The sequence below is a fragment of the Zingiber officinale genome, chromosome 1B, assembly GCF_018446385.1.
Source record: "Zingiber officinale cultivar Zhangliang chromosome 1B, Zo_v1.1, whole genome shotgun sequence".
NCBI classification, from domain to species: Eukaryota; Viridiplantae; Streptophyta; class Magnoliopsida; order Zingiberales; family Zingiberaceae; genus Zingiber; species Zingiber officinale.
The window spans coordinates 17,787,349-17,810,004 of NC_055986.1; the positions used below are offsets into that span (position 1 = coordinate 17,787,349).

General features: G+C 38.6%; 2 protein-coding genes across 4 annotated transcripts in view; one reads left to right on the plus strand and one right to left on the minus strand.

Annotated features, from left to right (window-relative positions):
- Nucleotides 1–3,236: 3,236 nt before the first annotated feature.
- Nucleotides 3,237–5,213, minus strand: LOC122051794 (indole-3-pyruvate monooxygenase YUCCA2-like). Of its 2 annotated transcripts, XM_042613097.1 has the most exons (5): nucleotides 4,323–5,213; nucleotides 3,979–4,227; nucleotides 3,760–3,882; nucleotides 3,433–3,637; nucleotides 3,237–3,329 (listed from the first exon to the last, which is right to left on the minus strand). In XM_042613097.1, the coding sequence occupies exons 1-4, from the start codon at nucleotides 4,932–4,934 to the stop codon at nucleotides 3,461–3,463; spliced, it is 1,161 nt and encodes a 386-aa protein (XP_042469031.1). In that variant the 5' UTR covers nucleotides 4,935–5,213; the 3' UTR covers nucleotides 3,237–3,329; nucleotides 3,433–3,460. The 2 variants fall into 2 exon arrangements, with proteins under 2 accessions (XP_042469031.1, XP_042469023.1); XM_042613089.1 differs by having other exon boundaries at nucleotides 3,243–3,637.
- A 9,999-nt stretch (nucleotides 5,214–15,212) lies between these two features.
- Nucleotides 15,213–22,656, plus strand: part of LOC122051807 (proline-rich receptor-like protein kinase PERK1) — a 28,343-nt gene continuing 20,899 nt past the window's right edge. Inside the window, exons 1-2 of one of the 2 annotated variants that reach the window (XM_042613109.1) lie at nucleotides 15,213–15,990; nucleotides 16,518–17,051. In XM_042613109.1, coding sequence (XP_042469043.1) covers nucleotides 15,414–15,990; nucleotides 16,518–17,051 — 1,111 coding nt within the window. In that variant the 5' untranslated portion in view covers nucleotides 15,213–15,413. The remainder of the gene's footprint in view (nucleotides 15,991–16,517; nucleotides 17,052–22,656) is intronic. The other variant, XM_042613115.1, reaches the window with a different exon arrangement.

Genomic DNA, 22,656 nt, shown 5'->3' on the forward strand with positions numbered 1-22,656 from the left:
TAATAATATTTTATAACAAAAAATATTATCACAAATTAAAATCTATAAATTTTGATACAATTAAAAATTAATTATCAATTTTTATTCAATTGATAATTAATAAAAAAAAATATTATACTGGATGGATCTAGGGTGGATTCGGTTAAATCTGGGATCCGCCCCCGGATCTACCTTGAGACTCATTTAGGAGGGTTTAAATCGGTCCCGTCAAAGCAAATTTATTACGGGTCCAAATTTCAACTCACTCCATTATCATCTCTAACTATATACAATAAAAAATATCAACTAATAATATTTTTAAACTTTTAGTACTTATAGAAAAATATCTATATTCAGTAATTATTAAATTGTGATAAAACCTAAAATAATTATAATTTTTCTTTCTCTAGAGTTGATTTAGTAATATGTTATTAGAAATTTTTTTTATTAATCAATTAATAATCTAGGAGTTTGATACTTAATTATGATATATTATTAAAAAAATTCTAATTAATTAATCAAAAATCTAGAGTATTTTTCAACTAAGATTAAATGTGCATTTATTTAATCGATTTAATATTTGATATAAATAATTAAATTTTTTTTTTTTTTTAATGAAGGAGAGACAATTACACATGCTTAAAGTGAAATAAATCGTAAATACAAATAGTGCATTTATCGGAAAAAGGAATATCTTGTTATCTTACTATTTTATTAAAAATTTCTCCCCTACTAACTAACTTTGGTGAAGCTTAAAATAAATTTACGTTAATATCTTTTTTTCTATTCATACTAAAAATAATTCCAAGGTTTATTAGTAATTCCACAAGCGAAACAATCAGTAGTCTAGAGTTCGACACTCAACTGCGGCATATTGTTATGAATTTTTCTCATCATTAATTTTCTCTAGTTGTTTTATATAAAACAAATATAGTTCTCTTTAATCCCACATCTTATAATTGATAACACTATGATCAAAGAAATTTTTATAAATATTTTAGACGGACAATGTAAAAAAAAAATACTTTTCTTAGTTTTTTTACTAACATAAGTATAATATTAAATTAAATTAATTTTTTTCATAGGGAATTCGTAAGGGTGATACTCAAAAATCTAAACAATTCGAATTTTCAAAAATCTAAATAATTCAGATTTTCAAAAGTTAGGTATTTTACTTTACCCTAATGACTCTATATGCACGATCACTAGTATTAAATGATAATTTTCTGAAAACATTGTTGCAAATTACTGAAATGCATACCTACTAACTCCACAGAAGTAACCTAGACTTGGGTCTGGGCCGCGTCCTGGGCCTTAACCTAAATAAGCCTCAGGAATGTGGCCCGCCCAGAAGCAAGAACAAGTAGGGACTGAGCAAGTTTATTGATCCATGAAAAAAAACAAATTCCAACAGCTGATACTGCTCGCTCGCACTACCGCTTCAGTTTGTTCCTGGGGCCTCACAACTCAACTCTGTTTCTTCTTGCTCTGGTTGACATACTCCAAAGAGAGCTGAAAATGGGGACACCCTTAGCCCAAATGACCCCTGATTCCACCTTTAAAAGCACAACGGCTTGTCCAAGCACGAAGGAGTGGATCATCGTCAACCACCAGCCATGGCCCATTGGAACAGGAGGACACTGTGAGATCCTCCGGATCCGACCAGTGCCACTAGTCACTGCTGGGAGCTGCACCAGCAGAGCGAGTGAATCTCACTCAGCTGCAAGGCCAGAGTTAACACAAAGTGGGCTGCCACCTTCCGACAATAATTACGAAGCCCAGTGTTGGATTCCTTGGTACTCCAGTAGGACAGATCTTTAAGTACAAGCAAATATTTTTTACTGTGCCTGCCACGAGAATTTAATTGCTATCTATACGCAAATGTTCGTTGGCATTTGCTTGTAGAAAGGGCTCTCTCTTTTTTTTTTTTTTTTTTTTGTCTCCGATCACCAAAAATTTTATGTGGCAAACACCTGGCACTGTGATGGAAGACAACTACTTAATTAGTGCTTTTTCTCATAAATTGTTGACTTGCAGCTTCCGAAAGAACACAGACTCGACAGTGATGGAGACGAATCGCAGAGTTTTGCTTCCATTTATTTACCCCGATTTAGTAGTAGTAGCAGAAATGAAGAAATATACGTAGTGTTGTAATTGGGACCTCACGCCACTGATCCCACTTGCCTCTGCATTACTGCATACCTTCTCCATCTCAATCATTCATCCTCTGCTTCTCTCTTGGACTCATCAGATTCCCCACGGCATATATGGATCAGGTCAAGATCCTTCTCCCTTTTCGTTTGTTTCTCTCTCTCTGTCTCCCATTCATTCTCCAGAACACACGCACTACTCCTGTGATCCAGCTTGGATGTGTTGAGCTAATTCGAAACCAATTTAAATTAAATCCAGAGAAGAAAAAGACACGAGAATGAGTCCAAACCAGAAGTGAACTTCGATGTCTAATCAACAGAAAAAGTACAGTTCGGACCAAGAATTGCACGTATGAGATTCCCGATGGCGACGTGTGCGTAGGAGGAGATCATTGTGAGATCGGCATGCATGATAGTGCGCGTGTGTGAGAAGTCTCAATCGTAAATGCAAGCGCGATGCTAGATATCATATCTTTAGGGTTTAGGCCGCCAGCCCAAGGACAGAAGAAGGGTTGCCTATTCTGGCTGCAATTAAAATTTCACAAATGTTAACATGCAGTCTGAGATTGTGGTGTTATTTAGTGCTACACATGTATATATAACTTTTTAACGGTTCACGGATTGGTGTAGGTGTGAGATTGATTTTCTATGAATTATCTTCCTTTAAAACTGTGGAAGGCTAACTTTGGAGGAGCCGTCGTCTCGACGATTTCACTTTTTTACTACAACTTACTAGATTATTTGATTGCTAAATAGTGAAGGGAATCAGTATTTGTTTATTACGAGCTAGATAAATGGGTTAAATATGAAATACTTTAATTTCATTAAGATGTGAGATCAAGTATGAATCATATAAAATAATATTGCAGAAACAAATAATTTTATCATGTTACAATTGAATATAGAATAGCCTATCTAATATGATATGTGGGTACGTTATAAACATTAATTATAAGCAGAAAGTAATCAAAAAGGTTTTGAAATTGGCCATTTTCTCTCATCAAAGAGTGGCGCAAGCGATCCAAAGCACAAATTAAGTTTAATACTCTAAACTAAATGGAGGAATAATATAATTAGTCACTCGAAACACATTTTGAAATCAAAACTATGGTCGTAGAGGGGACATTTGATTTGGTGTCAGATTGGAGGCATCAACCTCTCCTCTTTTTTTCACTCACACTAAATATCATCAGTGATCAGCTGGGAAAAGAAAAAAGAAAAAAAAAATGTCATTTACATATGTATATACATATTACTGGCTAGCTAGCTTAATTCATTAATTCTCACAGGCAACGAAACGCACCAAACAATCAGATTACTATTGAACGAGCTTATTCTCGGCCTTGTAAACACAACTCCACGTCTTGAGCAATCCTCACTGCATCGAGCGACGCCCCGAGCAAGCCTCGCTTTGTGAATCCAACCGCATAGAGCCCATTCTGCCCTTTCCATCCATTCGGGAATGGTTTCCTCGGCAAACCATCCTCCTCCGAGAACAAATCACTTTCCTACAACCGTACTGAATTTCTTAGCTACCCAACTAATTGATCACTAATTCTTTTGGGGAAAAGAAATCACTGGATGATATATGTCCAGAAATACGTACGTAATGCTGATAAATTATAGATACCTTTAGCCAACGAGGTACATTGCTCTTGTATCCGGTTGCCAAGATGATCACGTCGAACTCTTCGATTCTTCCATTCACAAACTCTGCTCCTTTCTCCGTAATCCGCTTAATCGCTGGCCGAACCTTATTATTGTTGCATGTGTATATATATATATGAATTTAAGTTAAACAACAATAATGGTTAAACTAATTAACTACGATTAACTAATTATTTCCTACCTTAATATAGCCGGACTTGATGTTGGCTAAGGTGCCGACGTCGAGGACGGGGGTCTTACCGGTGAGCGACTTCAACTCGAGCGGGCCGAGCTTGGGCCGGGGCAGGCCGAGCCTGGCCGTGTCACCGAGCATGAGACGGGCGACGATGAGCAGGAGACGGTCCACCGTCCGAACCGGAAGCCACTTCAACAGCCACATCGACAGTCCAAAGGTCGACTGGCCCAGCATTTCACGTGGCAATATGTGGACCTGTTTTTTTTTTTTTTTGCAGGGAGGGGGAAAAAATTGAGAATATACATAATAATTAAATTGTAAAGAATTTAATGGATATGGCGATGGCGCACGGTGTCTCTAACGACGATGGTAGGGATCGCATTGTAGTCGCATAGATCGAGGGCGACCTCCATGCCGGAGTTGCCACAGCCGACGACGAGGACGCGCTTCCCCCGGTAGGCCTCGCCGCTACGGTAGGCGCTGGTATGCAGCGCCGGCCCCAGGAAGCTGGGCATCCCCGGGATCCTCGGCACCGCAGGCTCTGCGTTCTCCCCTGTGGCCACCACCAGCCACCGGGTCGTGAACTCCTCGCCGGAGTCAGCGCGGAGGCGCCAGAGGCCCGTGGAAGCGTCGCGCTCGGCGGATACGACGGCCACGCCGAAGCGCGGGCGGAGGCCGAACTCGGCGGCGTAGGCGTCGAGGTAGGAGAGGAACTGGCGCTTGGTGGGGTAGCGCGGGAGGGCGGCGGGGAAGGGCATGAGGGGGAGCTCGCAGAAGGATTTGGGCAGATGGAGGCGTAGGCGGTCGTAGGTTTTGAGCCGCCACAAAGAGGCGGCGCAGTGAGCGCGCTCGAGGATGAGGCTCTCTATGCCGCGGCTCTTGAAGCAGGCTGCGACGGCGAACCCAGACGGGCCGGCGCCGACGATGATCGGACCGGCGAAATCACAGACCTTCTTTTTCATCGACTTAAAGAAGCGGCAGCTCGACTCCTCCTCTGCTTCCTCATGTCCTCGGCCATCCAATAGCCATTAACGAACTATGGGAGAAAGACGGATGGTGGAGGCCTTTTTATAGGTATTATCCGTAGAAGGATTGATTGGAGGAAAAAAAGGAGGCTAAGGGGATGAATCTAATCAAGAAAACATTCTATAGGACTTATCCACTCGTGGAGGATCAACGAAGAAATTAAGATTGGATTATCTTGGCCGGAGTAAGCGGGGGAGTGGTGGTAGAGCTGGGAATCAGTGAGGGAGCTACGCAATTAAATAACGGAGAAGGGCGAGCGACTATTTATGCTACACCTAGTGCTTGACCGTCGTTTCGGTGCACAATTGGCTCTTGCTAATTAGTGGGCATGTAGCTGTGGTCACCTACCCGTACGTACGTAATTATTATTTTTATTCTCATCAGTATCGATACGATCCATTTATGAATATGAAATAAACCGGGAATTAAAAAACTTAATCTAATAATAATTAGTGTGTTGCCGAAGTCTATGTATATATATATATATATATATATATATATATATCTCTAATATCGTTGGATGAATCTAAGGTAGGAAATAGTACGAGCTAGCATATGCAAAGATCCGAACCTAGGACGCACTTAAACTATAATAATTTCCGAATGTAGCTTCTGTAAAAGCTGTCAGCCTGCAAGCACGGGCATGCCGCATGCATACCTCTCTTCAAATCGCAGGTACCATCATCATCACCATGCACGATCTCTGAATATATATAAATTGAGATATACATATATATATGATGATTCTAAAACAGTTCAATTAGTTAAGGTGGCACGGCAGCAGCGTAGGAGGGGATCGGAGCCCCAAGCTACGTGTCTGTCGCCGTATCATATGCATGCACCGATGACTGACTGACCCATGCATATATGGATGCGTATCGCACCAATCGATCAAATTTCGCGAAGAGATCCTCTATATCATCTTTTCTAATTCGTTGACCCCACATATTAAATAGATAGAAATTTTTATCTCCCATCAATATAAATACTAGATTAGAGGATCGTCATTTAAGGATTAGAGGATTCCTTCCCTCAAATTTCATATCATTCATTCTCATTTAATGTCTATCCTGTTAGGTAATATCTATATGATTACGATTACATGCCAAAATATATTTCATAAAATACAACGAAAAAGTAAAATAATAATTTTTAATTATTACAGTACACCTACCACATAATATACATATAAAAATACATCTCATAAAAATATAATCATAATATAAAATTTTAAGAAAAGTAAATTTACACTAGATACACTTGATAGATGATACGTAGTGAAAAAAATATCAATTAGCAAACACAATAGAGTTTGCCTTTACTCGTATCCACGTCCAGTTATTGTTGAGATGGCTTCACGAAACCACAAGTCGTTCGTCTGCGATAGGTACTAGCCAAGAATGAAGACGAAGTAATTCGAGAGAACTCCCACAGCACGATTTGGTGGGTGGCACGGGATCGAAATCGTCGATAATAAAATTGTTGACACTGAATTTGTCGAAGTATAATTCATCGGCACCGAATTCGTTGGCACTGAATTCGTCGGCACCGACTTTGTCGACACCGAATTTGGTGGTTGGAGAAGGCCGATGATAACTCTTAGGCGGCAAGAGCTTAAGCAAAAGCTAGGAGAGGGAGAAAAGGATGAGAACAAATCCTAATCAAATTAGAGTTTTCTCTCAAATAATAAAATCACTCCTCTTTCCATAAAGAGGTATTTATATACCTCTACGACTTGGGGAGCAAGTCATCTCCCAAATCCAATAAGCAAGGTTAACATGATCTATTACCATTAAGATTAAGTTTGGTTCAAAACCAAACCATCTTTGTTTAAACTCTTTTGGTTTATTATTAAACCAAGTTGTTTCATAACTAAATCAAACCCCTTGTAGTTTATTATCAAACAATAATAAATTTATATCTCCTACAATAGTCATGTCTCAACAAAATTCTATCTCTCTCAATTGGAGAATACAATTCTTAAACTCGTTTTAAATCCTTTAGATAAATTCGTAGTGTGTGTGACCCAATATATTTCCTATTGTGTTGGTCGTCCATACTTAACCATTAATTATAAATCGATCATGAGTGGCATCTAATAATATATCATGATCCTCAATTGATCGGTGTCCCCTTGGGACGGTCTAGTGGCTAGCGCATGAGGTGATGCCGCCATGAGATTTGGGGTTCGAATCTCGACATAGCCGAGGTAAATGTCTCATTCATGCGTCAGTCACTATTTCAAAGGCTACTAAGCACTCGTGATTTACCTCCTTCGTGTTGACCCTGGTACGGGTCGACAGGGGTGCTGAGAGAGAAAATTAAACGGTTGATTCAAAAACCACTTCTGAACCTTTCAACAACAATAGTGAGTCGTGTTTCATTCCTGCGACTACGTCACACTTAGTCCAAGAAATACTTTCTCATCCTATGGATTCAAATTACTTGTACATGTGTCCAAGAGTACAATACTCTTAACATGTGATGCTTTGGCTAAACACTTTAAGTAATAATCTTAACAAGTGAACATAGGGTATACATCTCCTTGTAAAAACAGTAAATCCTCTGTGGGCTATCCAAAAACCTTCGGGTACTTCGACTTATACCCAATCATCCCGAGTTTACACCTCAACAGAGAGATTTGCTTAACATGTCAAAGTATAAGTTCCCATGACCAAGGTGAATTGAATACCTTAAGTTGAAGGAAATTTGATGAATAATTGCTTGGTTGAACCAAAGAGTATTGTTAGATCGTAGAGCTCGCTAGAGGGGGGTGAATAGCGATCGAAAAAATATTGTAGCGAAATTAAGTGCACAGCGGAAACAAATGAAAAGAGCAATGATAACACGAACCAATTTTCTTGGTTCGGAGCCTTCGTCGACTCCTACCCCAAGGCCCGCACTCGTCGAGTACTTTCGTTGGACAATTTACTAGTAGTTCGTAAAAGATTACAAATGCAAGTACAGGAACTTAAAAGAAAGAATACCAACAACAAAATAAAGAAAGAAAAAACTCTTGGCAACACGTTATCGGAGGAGCTTCACAGCTTCGCAGGAGCACAGTGCACAAATGTCGTTGTTGTCTTTGCTTCAGGGCTCACCCTCCTTATATAGGAGGCTCCGAGCGCCTGGACGGTGGCGTAGCCCAACCAACCAGTGAGCTCCACGTTGTGACGACTTGCGGGGATAAAATTTGCCTTCTAGGCGCCCGGACCAACTCTGGGTGCCCGGATCCCTTCTGGGTGCCTGAACCACCTTTTTCCAGAAAGTCATTCTCCTGCAAGAAAGAGTTAGTCCGAGGTAAAATAATAGCTAAACTACCCTGCAAAATATAAGTTAACACAATTGTAGTAAAATAGAGTAGTAATTAGATTCCGTCTCACTGAGACCAGAATCTATTCATGATCTCAACTTAGATTTTCGAAATTGTTCTAAGTTGGATCGATGCCTACTATTCCCTCAAACGGGGAACACGTCCTCACCAAGTCATTTCCCTACAATGACTTACCTTAACTTATCTGACAGACGTCCGGTCAGCCCGTCGACCCGTCTAGACTTCGTGTCAGCTATCAGGTCAGCCCGTCGACCTAGCTGGACTTCGTGCCAGACATCAGGTCAGCCCGTCGACCAGTCTGGACTTCGTGCCAGACATCAGGTTAGCCCGTCGACCAGTCTAGACTTCGTGCCAGCTATCAGGTCGGTCCGTCGACCTAGCTGGACTTCGTGTCAGCTATCAGGTCAGTCCGTTGACCTAGCTGGTCTTCGTGGCAACTATCAGGTCCGCCCGTCGACCTAACTGGACTTCGAGCCAGCTATCAGGTCAGTCCGTCGACCTAGCTGGATTTCGCCTGCACACTTCGTCAAAATGTTAGATCACTATGAAATTAACTTCACTTTATTTTGTCATTCATCAAAACCTGAGTTAGACCATCAGTGCTAACCGCACCAACAAGTATAACCTGTGTTAGTCTCACATAATCAATGATATCTGAACTTATCAATTCATCGACTAGGGATTATTTTAATATATTCATAATTATACATGTAGAGAAACTCATAAGTTGTGATCCAATCACAAGTTTTTTTATGCTATAAATCGTATTGCAGATATTCAATACTCAGTTAGTGAAACTTTATTTATCCAATAAATAAGTATAAATCATGAAATGATTGTCTCATAACATCTCTCAAATATAACATATCCTCCTTTCCGATATCTATTAGAGGATGTTGGGGTTGCAAGGTTGCAAACATAGTCCCATATTGAAAACACATGGGAAATATCATGAGTTTATAAGAGAAAAGATATCTCCATTGGCATGAGGCCTTTTGGGGAGAGCCCAAGAGTAAAGTCATGAGGGTCTATGCCCAAAGTGGACAATATCATGCTATTGTGGAGATATCTAAATTCTTTTTGATCCTACACTTATTGAGCCATGTGGGTACAATATTGACCTCGAACAAAGAAAGTGGGGGCTCCTATGTTCGGATCAAGATGATCAGACACCAGGCAGGAAGTCCTAGTTGCGACTAGGCAATGAAGTCCTAGTAGGTCGGGTGGACCAAGGGGCAGGAAGACCTGGTGGGTCGAGGATCGGACGTGGGAAGCCTATGGTCCTTTGTTTGAGGGGGGGACTGTTGGGGTTGTAAGGTTGCAAACATAGTCCCATATTGAAAACACATGGGAAAGATCATGGGTTTATAAGAGAAAAGATATCTCCATTGACATGAGGCCTTTTGGGGAGAGCCCAAGAGCAAAGTCATAAGGGTCTATGCCCAAAGTGGACAATATCATGCTATTGTGGAGATATCTAAATTCTTTTCGATCCTAATACCTACCTAAATATTATATTAGCATCTATAACTTTTGAATTTAATTGAGATTTAGAAAATAGAAAAATTCCTTCTGTGCACACCTCTTGTGCGCGACTTAGTGTGTGTGACGCTCAAAAGTGGATCCAGGCACCCCGCACACTCAATCGTGCATGGAGAGATGCACAGGTATCTATAATTTAATTGAATATTTGAGTTAAATATGTATATATAGAATTCTACTGTATATATACACCTCAAAGAATAAAATTAGAGTTTGGAAGCAAGATATCTCCCAAATCCAATAAGTAAAGTTAACATGATCTATTACCGTTAAGATTAAGTTTGGTTCAAAACCAAACCATCTTTGTTTAAACTCTTTTGATTTATTATTAAACCAAGTTTTTCATAACTAAATCAACCCCCTTTTAGTTTATTATCAAACAATAATAATCTCATATCTCCTACAATAGTCACGACTCAACCAAACTCTATCTCTCTCAATTTGAGAATACAATTCTCAAACTCGTTTTAAATCTTTTAGATAAACTCGTAGTACGTGTGACCCAATAGATTCCCGAATGTGTTGGCCGTCCATACTTAACCATTAATTGTAAATCGATCATGAGTGACATATAATAATATTTCATGATCCTTATTTGATCGGTGTCCCCTTGGGACGGTCTAGTGGCTAGTGCATGAGGTGCTGCCACCATGAGATCTAGGGTTCAAATCTCGACATAGCCGAGATAAATGCATTCTTTATGCGCCAGTGATTATTTCAAAGGTTACTAAGCACCCATGATTTAGATCCTTCTTGTTAGCCTTGGGGTGGGTTGGCGGAGGTGTTGGGAGCGAAAATTAAACGGTTGATTCGAAAATCACTTCTGAACCTTTCAGCAACTATAATGAGTCGTGTCTCATTCATGCGATTACGTCGCGCTTAGCCTAAGAAATACTGCCCATAGGGTATACATCTCATCGCAAGGAGCAATAAATCCTTTGTGGGCTATCCAAATATTTCCACGACCAAGGCGAATTGAATACCTTAAGTTAAAGGAAATTTGATGAACAATTGTTTGGTTAAACCAAAGAGTATAACCTGTGCTAGTCTCACATAATCGATGATATCTGAACTTATCAATTCATCGACTAGGGATTATTTCAATATATTTATAATTATACATGTAGAGAAACTCATAAGTTGTGATCCAATCACAAGTTTTCTTATGCTATAAATCATTTTGTAGATATTCAATAAATGAGTTTAAGATCAAATCATACATATAGAGAATGTGCACTCAATTAGTGAAACTTTATTTATCCAATAAATAAGTACAAATTATAAAATGATTGTCTTAGAACATCTCTCAAATATAACATATCCTCCTTTCCGATATCTATTAGAGGATACCTACCTAAATATTATATTAGCATCTACAACGTTTGAATTTTAATTGAGATTTGGAAATAGAAAAATTTCTTTTGTTCTCACCTCTTGTGCACGACTTAGTCCGTGGGACGCTCGGAAGTGGATCCGGGCACCCCACGCACTCAATCGGTGCATGGAGAGATGTACAAATATATATAATTTAATTGAATATTTGAGTTAAATATGTATATATAGAATTCTATTGCATACTCCCTCCTACCCAATTGGGGATGACAACTAAGAGATTAAGGATTTAATGTTAACCCCAACACATAATATACAATTTAACATATTCAGTCAGCGACTCAGAGGTTAATTATATAGGTCTCCCAAATGATAATATTTCAGATGGAAATTTTTTAACACACATACACACGACTTAAATGATCGACAGATATATGTATACTAATAACTATGACTAATCATAATTTTAAGGAAATAAAAAACAATGAAAATTCGAGTGTTTTCAAGATATATACGATTAACTAGTGTATCAGAAATTTCAGAGAATTGTAACTGATTATAATAATTCGTCTCAAACTCATTTATGGATCTCATAAAAAAAATTAATGTTGTGATCGTTTCCAAATAATATAATTTACTTGTCCAAGAAAATTAACCTGACCAAATCACTTTCATCATTGCAAGATTAAAAAAAAAATAAAAAAGTGTGTTGGACGTCTTAATTAAGTTGGCACGACTAGGACATCACTCTTTAATTAAGCTTCCAAATTATTAAATTTTGATGCACTTGAAAAAAAAAAGTGAAGATATGCTTTTAGTTAAATCCCTTTTGAAGACACACCTGTGGTGTTAGATACATGCTCTTCTCCTTTTAAGATATGAACTTCTATGGAACGGAAACTTTTCACTATCAAAACAATTCCTTTATCTATTTGGACGGCATTTTTAATCAATTAACAAAGCAGACTGTTCCGGTCTGGAAATTGCACCACAATGACTCGGCGAGAAAAGTCCAGACCAACGTAAAGAACAATGATATTGATGTCTTCATCTAGATTCCTACATGATAATTTCTACAGAAAGTACAAGCATCAAAGAACTTGCCCAAAGTTGCCCTAGCGAAATTATTCCTATGTCTAAGTTAACACGGTAGTAGTGAGACAAAACTCTAATATATATTTTTATAATTTTATACATCTATAAGGATACTTATAAAAAATTAAGACGGGACAATTGCCCCACCAAAATTATATGTGGCTCCGCCCTTGCCATCGTATGCCAGGAGCTCAACAGCTCGATGAGTTGGCAAGCCAGGAAGTCGATGAGTTGGCAACTTAGGAGATTGATCGAGAACTGGGTCGGATCGGTTCGGCTCGACTCAACCAGTCGGAGATTGTTGATACACCATATATGCGAAGGCTATGTTAATTGACACGGGCGGAGCCAGGTACAAGACTACCCGGGCTGTAACCCGGGGGCTCGACAACGATGAGAAGAGAAAAATCTTAAATTTACCATAGAAAAAAGGGAAAAAAGAAGGAGAAAGAAGAGGCAAGCCCGGACGTCAGTGTCAACGTCGCCGTCGTCATTGGCGCTCGTGGCCCATAGCCCAGGTAAGTCACCCGGCGGACTCTGCCATTGTTAATCGAGTCATGAAGTACGCTACATGATCCCTATATTGATCGAACCTTAATCTTACCACATGACTTCTATATTAATCCATAGTCAAGAGTTCACCATGTGCATCCCAATCGAACTAGCGCATAAAATATTGTCACTATGAGGTATGAGATTAGTAGTCGTCGTATTCGTCTTTTACCACTATATTAATTAAAGTTATACCAATTGATTATAATATTTAACATTTTAGTTCGATTGATGTTCAGATTTATATTTAGCTAGCTACGTTTCAAAATTCTAGATGTACTTGTTAGCTGTTACATTCTAATTTGATGGCGGTCTCTCCCCTTGGTTCACATATCAAAGTGATTGTGACGTAGGTCTATTTTTGGAAGAGATATAAATATATATCACATCTAGCGCGCATTGACTTATCCATGCGGCACTAAAATAATTAGGTATCGTGTTGATTTAAGATCACTAAATCACATCATCATCTCCATGAATCTTTCTCCACTCGTCACTTATAATTACAAAAAGAACCAATATTCCACCTATTCATTAAGTTCATGTGTAGATTTATCATCATCATTGCTTTTCATCATATCAATGACGACCTACTCCTTTTAATGTGTCATGAGAAGCCATTTTAATCCGACAGAATCGCCTTCTAAATCATTATGCCGTGGAATATAATTCCATACATGTAAATTTTCCTGAAACTGTTACGGATTAAAGTATATATACTTTCATCTCCAAAAGTGTGTCTCATCATTTGTGTAAATCCTTTCTCATCATTTGCCAAAGATTAAAGGGGCACTGAGGATAAAACAGCTAAGCTAATAAAAGGGTAAGGATCTACTAATTAATCATCATTTGGTCTCCACTTAATTGGGCTTTTAAAAGATAGTGAGGTATATGCCCCATCCATGTCCACTCCATCAATTGATATATAATTAATAGTCAACTTTTTTTGCTTAATACATTTGCAAGCTAAGTGCATTTGCTTGCAATAAGAAGCATATATATATTTTTAATTTTTAATTTTTAATTTTAGTTGACACCAATTGTCCAACACAAAGGAAGGTGAATAAGTGTCAAATTAACCTAATTAAATTGAGGACTAAATGTGTTTTAGAGATCATGGGAGGAGATTAGTACGTGCTACTTAAAGAGTAATGGAACCTTGTATTATGATAATCAAATACAACTCAATGCTCTCGTACTATGATAATTCAACTAGTTGCAAACGGAAGTTAATTAAACTTTCTAAGAAATTTAACCTCTTAGCTAGAGTTTTTGGTTTCGTTTGTCATTAAATCAAACAATTACGTATTTTTTAAAATTAATTTTATTATATGTTTAATAAATAAATCTAAAGAGGAGAGGAGGGCCCACCTCAAATATGCCGGCCTGGTTGTCTATCTAATCCAGAATCTTACTTTTTCTTCTATTCATTACTAATCACGAATGAAATAAATTAACTTGTAGGCCACTTCATTATACATGATGAGCAAGTAGGTCGCCCCTTGTTGTCTGATGTCTATTATAAGCTCAGGGACATCCATAAATCAATTAAATATGTTCTTTGAAGATGAAATAGATAAAATATTCATAGCCTAAGGAAAATTATATAACTGTTATACATTTTAATTGGTATTAAGTTCTTATAAGCCGATTAATTCCAGGATAGACAGGCCAATCCCATAGAGGTGTGATGGTGACTTAGTGGGTGAGGAGCTTAAACAAATGCTAACTGCTCTTTGGTGGATGTGTTTATTGGTAAGCAGCGACCTTATGCTTAGAGGGAATTTGCAGATCGAGTGTTTTTGTTTCCTGACCATATGAAATAATTTGCTATTTAGACAAGTGATAAGATAAAATCCACTTTAATGATCTATTTTGGCCAATTTGCTTAGAGGAATCTTCTGTATAATTAGCCGGTAAACATGGAACCGAGTCAATGATCTACTCTGGCCAATCAACTATGGCATGTCATGTGGCTTTCAGTAATGCATCCAAATAGGAAAGTCTAAAGAAATCATTTTGACTTTTAAAGAAGTCAAGTCTTGCCAGAATAATTACAAGTGACTTTATTCCACCTCACATTCGCATTATAGTTTTGGTAATTATTTACTCGAGATTCCACATGTTTCATTTAAACAAGGTTTGATAGCACCCCAAGGATATAGTGGAATTGGTATTGAGACAGAATCTGTCATCAAAGAGATATGATTCATATTGTCACAAATCATTTTTAGATTTTTAATCGACTTATTCACATGTTGACTTATTTTCACTTTATTCACTTCCTCATAAATAAAAGTTCGCGCTTCTTTCTTTTTTTGGTTTATTTTCCACTTAAGTAAACACATCATTTGTTTCGTTCAGTGGAGAAAAAAGCAGGCTCGTCCTCGTCATTTTGTGTCTTCTTCGTTACGGTTACTTCCGCGTCTCTTTACTTCTCCCCCTCGTGCATTGTCCGTCCATACCCGAGAGAATGATTACAACGTAAGAGTATGTTTTTTTAATCTCACCGCAAAGGAGAGGAATCCAGCCACCTCTGTACTCGCCGTCCATACCCACCATGTCCTCCTCCCCCGCCGCCCCTCCACCGGCAGCTACCGCCACCCCACCCCCATCCACCTTTGCAGCGCCTCCTCCAGCTACCCCCGCCACACCTCCTCCAACCACTCCCGTGGCCCCGCCCCCTGCGGCCCCATCCGCCCCTCCCCCAACGACCCCCGCCTCCTCACCTCCGGCATCCCTGCCTCCACCCGCCACTCCGCCTTCCCCCGCCAACCCGTCCCCGTCCCCTCCCTCGACCTCGCCCTCCCCCTCCATACCATCCGCCTCGTCGCCTCCCCCGCCTCCGGCCTCATCCGCTTCGCTCCCACCCCCGTCTCCACCCTCTTCACATTCTCCATCGCCGCCTCAAGTGCCATCTACCAGGTCTCCGCCGTCTCCCTCTTCGCTTTCTGCATCTCCGTCAAGCTCTAGCTCAATCTCGACACCGGTTGTCGTCGCGATAGCGGTTGGCGGGGTTGCGATCCTCTTGCTGCTTAGCTTCCTATGCCTTTTTTGTTGGAGAAAGAAGCGCAGGGCGGCGCCGCCGACGCCTCATTACTATGGAGCTTCACCGCCGCCTCCAATGGCAGGGAAAGGTTAGCTCCATTTTCTCTTGTTGATTTTCTCGGGAAAATTGTTTTTTTTTTCCCCTTACCTTTTCCCTTATTTCGATGTGCACTTTGTTACTTTCAACTGCACAAATGGTTCATCCGTGTAATTCTCATGGAAATACACCGCATGAAATAACCAACAAATCGAAGGCTCTTTATCTTATGAGTAGTATGCTTCGTCGGTCACTGAGATTGGTGCATGGTGGTTCGAGTTGCTTCGAATAATGCTGTGTCAAAAAGGTTGATGTTCTGTGAAGACAACCTTGCATCTATGGCATCTACAATTCACTGTTTTGTCTAGTTGCTTAACTAATATTTACACTCAAACACGTTCATCAATCAGCAACAACTATTTTTGTCACTTCTTTGAAAGAAGATTGTTGTGATCGTATTCTTTGCTGTTCTATTTTATGCTTTGGTTTGGACATTATGTTTTTAGTCTTCAATGAATTGCTAGCCACTCCAATTGTCAAATTATATCTCATCAAAACAACCACGAGGGATTGTTTCAGATGACAGCTATGGTGAATATTGGCAACAGAATGCTCCTCCAGCAGCTAATGTTGTGAAATTTCCTCCTGGACCACTACCTCCTCCATTCGCTTTGCGACCACCACACTCTCCAAACCATCTGCCTCCAATGCCTATGATAAGTAGCAGTGGAGGTTCAGGGTCCAATTATTCTGCTCCTGAGACTCCACTACCGCCACCATCTCCTGGTGTTGCCCTTGGATTCTCAAAAAGCACTTTTACTTATGAAGAACTGGCTATAGCAACAAATGGTTTCTCTGATGCTAATCTCCTTGGGCAAGGTGGTTTTGGTTACGTACATAGAGGAGTACTTTCAAATGGTGAGGAAGTTGCAGTGAAGCAATTGAAAACAGGAAGTGGACAGGGTGAACGTGAATTCCAGGCAGAGGTTGAGATCATCAGCCGTGTGCATCACAAGCATCTTGTTTCATTGGTTGGATACTGCATTGCAGGAGGCGAGAGGCTGCTTGTTTACGAATATGTTCCTAATAATACATTGGAGTTCCACTTGCATGGTAAGGCATTATGCCATTCTTGATTATTACCTGTTCAAGTTTTTGTACCTTGTATCAATTAAAGCTTTATTACTTTTTTTGCTTCTAATTCTTAGCCTTCACTTGTTTAACCATACATGCATTGAAGTTGGGTTCCGGTCATATATTCAAGCTATATAATGAGCTGATATTAAAAAACTTAGACAACAATTTAACTAAAATGTTTCCTTCTGAATTACTTGAATAAATTGGTCTTCATCCTTGTCTTGATTATTGAATTTAATCTCTTTAAGGTGGGTTTGATGTAATTTGTATATGCGAATACAAACTGAACTTGTTTAAGTGATCTAACTTGAGGTTATTGGATTTTGGATTATTGGATGTGGATTGAATGTGTAGAACCTTTAGCCCGATCCATTATTATCTATGGGCTGATAACAGATTATATTTCTATATAAGGGAGAGATCCTGTTGGATTAGGGTATCTTGACATATCTTTCGTTCCCCATTGACAAAGAGTTTTGCCGTCGTCACCCTAGTTCCTTTGTAAGACCTGGATTTTCCGGTTCGAGGACGACGCTCTACGATGATGTCTTTTCCGCTGCATTCAGGTTTTATCGTCGTTATTGCAATTTCTTCATTGTTTTTATTATGCCATGCATGCGATGTTACAAGATCTTTGTGCTTAGTGTTGTATTTCCTATTCGAGTTCTTGTTTAGTTTCTAGAATTCATGTGGCTTAGGAAATAATTGTTAGTATTAGGCCTAAGAGCCAATTATGAGATGATTAGGCTTATTGGGTTAATGATTAATCCAATATACTAAATCTAACCCATTAAGAGGATAATGTAGATTAATGGAGATTAATTGGTATCATTATTGGAAGAAGACCAAAAGACAAAGACTCTTGATATTGCTTGAGACTTTTGGTATTCTTTGAAGAATATAAAAGACTTTGTGAGCTCATTTTTATTAGAGACTCTTAATCTTCTTGTCTTCTTCCTCCTTCCTCTTTGGCTGAACCTTCTAAAAGGCTAGCACCACAAAGTTGGTTCTTCTCCAAATTATGAGTTCGTGAGACGGACGAAACGTGTTCGTGTGGATACCGTAGAAGCGTGGCCACTTGATCGTGCTGAGATCTACCGAGGACAAAGTTGCTGTCAGGAGTTCATGTTTACGTAATAAAGGTATAACTTTTATCACTACTAATATATCGTTTCCTTCCCATGGATCTTCTGGAAAGGATCTTGTATTTATTCAACTACGCTTGTGTTGTTCTGCGCTCAAGATCCTTACAATAATAACTTCTATTAATTGCTATTAGAGCCCGGTTCTGTTTCATCGTTTGCTATGACACTACAATTTAGAGTTTTTCAACGATTTGTTGTTCTTTATGCTAGATGAAGTTTTGCTAGTATAAATCATGTTTGATCATCGAAAAAAACTTTTGCAAAGAAAACCTAGGAAAGGCTTCATCTTCTAGGTTTTTCGTGATTTTCATGAAGCACACGAAAAACAGCGGTGAACCATTGTTGTCTTCGGGAAGAACTGTCGCTACTTGTTCTAATTAGGGTAAAATCGCAATGGTGTAATTGATTGCCTTGGTCGGGCAATCATTTACCAAGCCAAAGTTTGCAAACATAATCGATGGGAATCGATTGACCCATTCGATTAGTTGGTACCAATCGATTGACATTGCGTGATCGAACATGGGACCAATTTTCAATCAATTACAGGTCCAACTGTTGTTGTAAATCAATTGGAGATCGTCACCAATTGATTGATAGTTTTGAGGTCGGACACAGAAGTGATTGGAATGGATCAGGTCAATCAATTTGCTAATCGATTAACAACCTTAAAATCATGGCAGTATTGATTTAATCGATTGGTCAAATCGATTGAAGACATTAATTTTCACCAATCGATTAATGGCCTAAAATCGCATACAGAAGGCTCTGAGATCGTCTAGTTGATCGATTGGTGACCACCAATCGATTGCCATGGATCAATAATTAATTGGTGAGTGTGAAGTCGAACACAGAAGATTCTGTGATCGATTAGTGGGATTGATTGGCAGATATCATTAGTCGATTGATGGTCGTGAAGTCAAATACCTTTTAGATCAATTAGGCCAATCGTTTGAATCATACCAATCTATTACCATACAATATCAATCGACTGATACGCCTAAACTTGAGTTGTTAAAGCTGATCAAGTACTTATCTGTTCGATTAAGTCTTCTTGGGTCTATCTACACACATGCTACTAAATTGAACCATTGTGTTAGCTAAAAGAAAGACACCTTAGATAAGTTTAGTATATTTTGTGTTGGTAGACGTATATCTATATTAAGAGTAATTGACCTAAAGAAAAATTACTTTTATGCTAGATATATGTTTAAATGGAACTTATAATTAAGGAACAAAATTTATTTTATTCAAATTATGCACAAAATATGTTGGCTCAAAGGAATGCATATGACGTGACTGATTAAGGTTGTCGTGAGCGATGGGTCGATATATAACTCATATAAAGTGTTGATTTATGCACACAGGGTCGGCTCAAAGTAAAACACATTGTGTGACCAACTAAAGTTTGAGTTATATTAAAGAGTATCACTAACAAATTGTTTTAGTCCAAATAGTAAAATATAATGTTGTATTTGGTATCTCATAAAAAGCCCATTCATATGCACTTAAAATTTTATTTTATTTGTATAATCTTATGTTTTACTGTCTTACTTATATTAGTTCTTGGCTTTAATTCAATTATGAGCTTACATTATTTTCACTTTGATAATTTCAGTGCAATCAGTAACTGCTAGTATTAATAACATTCTCACACTAATTGATTTTAACTTTGTTGAATGGAAAGAGTAGGTTATCATAGTCTTAGGCTGGATGGACTTAGACTATGCATTAAGATACGATTGTCCTGTGCTAGCACTATAGAATAGAGGGCTGAATTTAAAAAATAGGAGTGATCAAATCTCATGAATCTAAGTATCATGAGACTTTTTATTCTGGCACTAATTAAAGGCTCGATAATTGAGGGAGAGGATACTAGGAGTTTCCTTAGTCAATTAACAGACCGTTTCGTGGCAAACGAAAAGGTTGAGACTATCATGACAAAGGAAACATTATGGAGTACATTATGAAAATGTCTAATATCGCCATAAGTCTGAAAGTACTAAAACTTGAAATGTCCGAGTCTATGTTAGTGTATTTTATTTTTATATCTTTGCTAGCATGGTTCACTACTTTTAAGATGTCTTATAATACTCAAAAGGAAAAGTGGACATTAAATGAGCTTATAGCTCAGTGCGTGCAAAAGGAGAGATTGAGGCGTGAGACACCTGCCATTTAACATCTGACTCCCAAGGTTTGAGTAAGAAGAGAAAGAGAATCAACAATACATGGAAAAAAAGCAAACTGCAGATTCTAGGAGTTTTGGCCATAAGGAGCACAAGAAACAGATAAGGAATACACTTATTTCTTTTGCAAGAAGAAAGACCATATGAAGAAAGACGACCTTAAATACACCAACTGGCGTTGTAAAGAAAGGTAAACTTTTCAACTTTGTTAATTCAGAAGTCAATTTATCTATTGTATCCACTGATACTTGGTGGATAAATATCGGTACTACTATTCACATAAGTGTCACTATGCAGGATTATCTTAGGAGCCGTCTTCGTCTTGATGGTGAAAGATACATCTATGGGGAATGGAAAGAAGGTTAAAGTCGAGTCCATAGGTGTTTTTAGGCTTTGTTTAGGAACATATGCTTTTTTGGATTTAGAAAATACATTTATTATACCATTTTTTCGACATAATTTAATTTCAATTTCTTGTTTGAACAAATCTAATTATTCTTGTTCATTTGGAAATGAAATTTTCTGTATTTTCTTTAATTCAATGTTAATTTACAATGACCCTTAGTTGATAAGCTTTATAAATTAAACACCTTAACTCATCACGTAGCGTTGGTTCATAGCATTTTTGTCTTGTCATCGCGCAGCGTAAATAGCGAAGCGTATAGTGCAAGCTAATTTAAAAAATAAAATATACTTATATAAGTAAAATAAAAATAACATAACCTAAAATTAATCATAATAGTTCATTACATGCCAAAATATTCAAGACCAACAATTTAAAAAGTCTTATAATTAAAATAACATAACCAAAACAACAATTTAAAAAGTTTTATAATTAAAACAACATAACCTAAAAATAATCAGTATCATCCAACTCCATATCACTATCATCATCAATAGTATCTATGGTTGGAAAATTTCCACTATCAAAAGTTATTGGAGTTACTCTATAATTTTCAGCATCAAGATGATTATTTTCTTCATCAACGAGACTTAAACTTTGCTTGTTTGCCTTTGCTTCCACCTATTATATAAGAGACACGACATTTAAGAATCAATTATAGGTGAAGTAGATATAAGTAAATAATTTGCACATGCTTATTTGAATTTCAACCATTCTTTTTTTTTTGAATTCATAAGAGGAACTTCAATTATATTCTCAACATCTTCGACTCGCTTATTTGAGTTGAAAAAACTTTCAAAGATAGCGGACGATACTCTAATAATAGGATTACTTTTAAATAATTCATCTTCTTGAAGTCATTTAGTAGTTACGGGGAGGATGATGTTAGGGTCGATTTGTGCTAGAGGAAAGGGGGGGGGGTGAATAGCTTGTCGCGCGCTCGTTGCTTGCTTTGATGATGATAATATGCAGCGGAAATACACCCAAAACACACTCACAACGCTAATGCTAGGGTTTACTTGGTATCCACCTCAAGAAGAGGTGACTATTCCAAGGATCCGACCCTCACTCACTCATCCACTATGAAAACATTCCTTTACGGTAACTACCAAAGGCGGAGAAGCCTTGTACAAACTCACAATACAAGAAGAAAGAAAAACAAGCTTATACAATACAAATCTTACAAGATTTACAAAACCCTAGCTTGCTTCTTCCTGCTTGAATACACCTCTTGACTTGCTTGGAAGTGCACCGACACTCCTCTCTAAGCCTCCAAGATCTGGTGTGTGCTTGTGAGAATGATCGCAAGAAGTGGGGAGGAAGAACTACGAAGGAAGACGCTTGCCAAAGCTTTACCCTGCGCATCGGTCGTCTCCCAATCGATCGGCTGATCGATTGGGGAGGTTGAATCGATCGGCTGATCGATTCAACCCTCTTCTATACTATCTGGAAAGTGCTTGAATCAATCGACCGATCGATTTAGGCTTTCTCGCGATTGCGCGAGAGAACCAACCCCCAATCGATTGACCAATTGATTGGGGAGCCCACTTGATCGGCTGATCGATTGGGGAAGCTTATGTGCCCACGACAATTGCTCCCAATCGACCGGCTGATCGATTGGGCTGTCATTTGTCGCAACACTGCCCAATCGATCAGCTGATCAATTGGGCTTGGTTCAATTTGATCACTTGATCAAATTGACCAACCTTAGCTTGCCCGAGTCAAGTCTAAGGTGCCCCAAGTCCAACATCCGGTCAACCGTGACTTGTTGGGACTCCTCGTGTCTAGCATCTGGTCAACCTTGACCTGCTGAGACTTCTTCGCCAAATGTCCGGTCAATCCTTTGACCC

Coding starts and splice junctions, on each gene's coding strand:
- LOC122051794 (XM_042613097.1), bottom strand. CDS start 4,934: ATGAAAAAGAAGGTCTGTGATTTCGCCGGTCCGATCATCGTCGGCGCC. Junction 4,228..4,322: donor CCATCGTCGTTAGAGACACC/GTGCGCCATCGC, acceptor AAAAAAAAACAG/GTCCACATATTGCCACGTGA. Junction 3,638..3,759: donor ATGTACCTCGTTGGCTAAAG/GTATCTATAATT, acceptor GTACGGTTGTAG/GAAAGTGATTTGTTCTCGGA.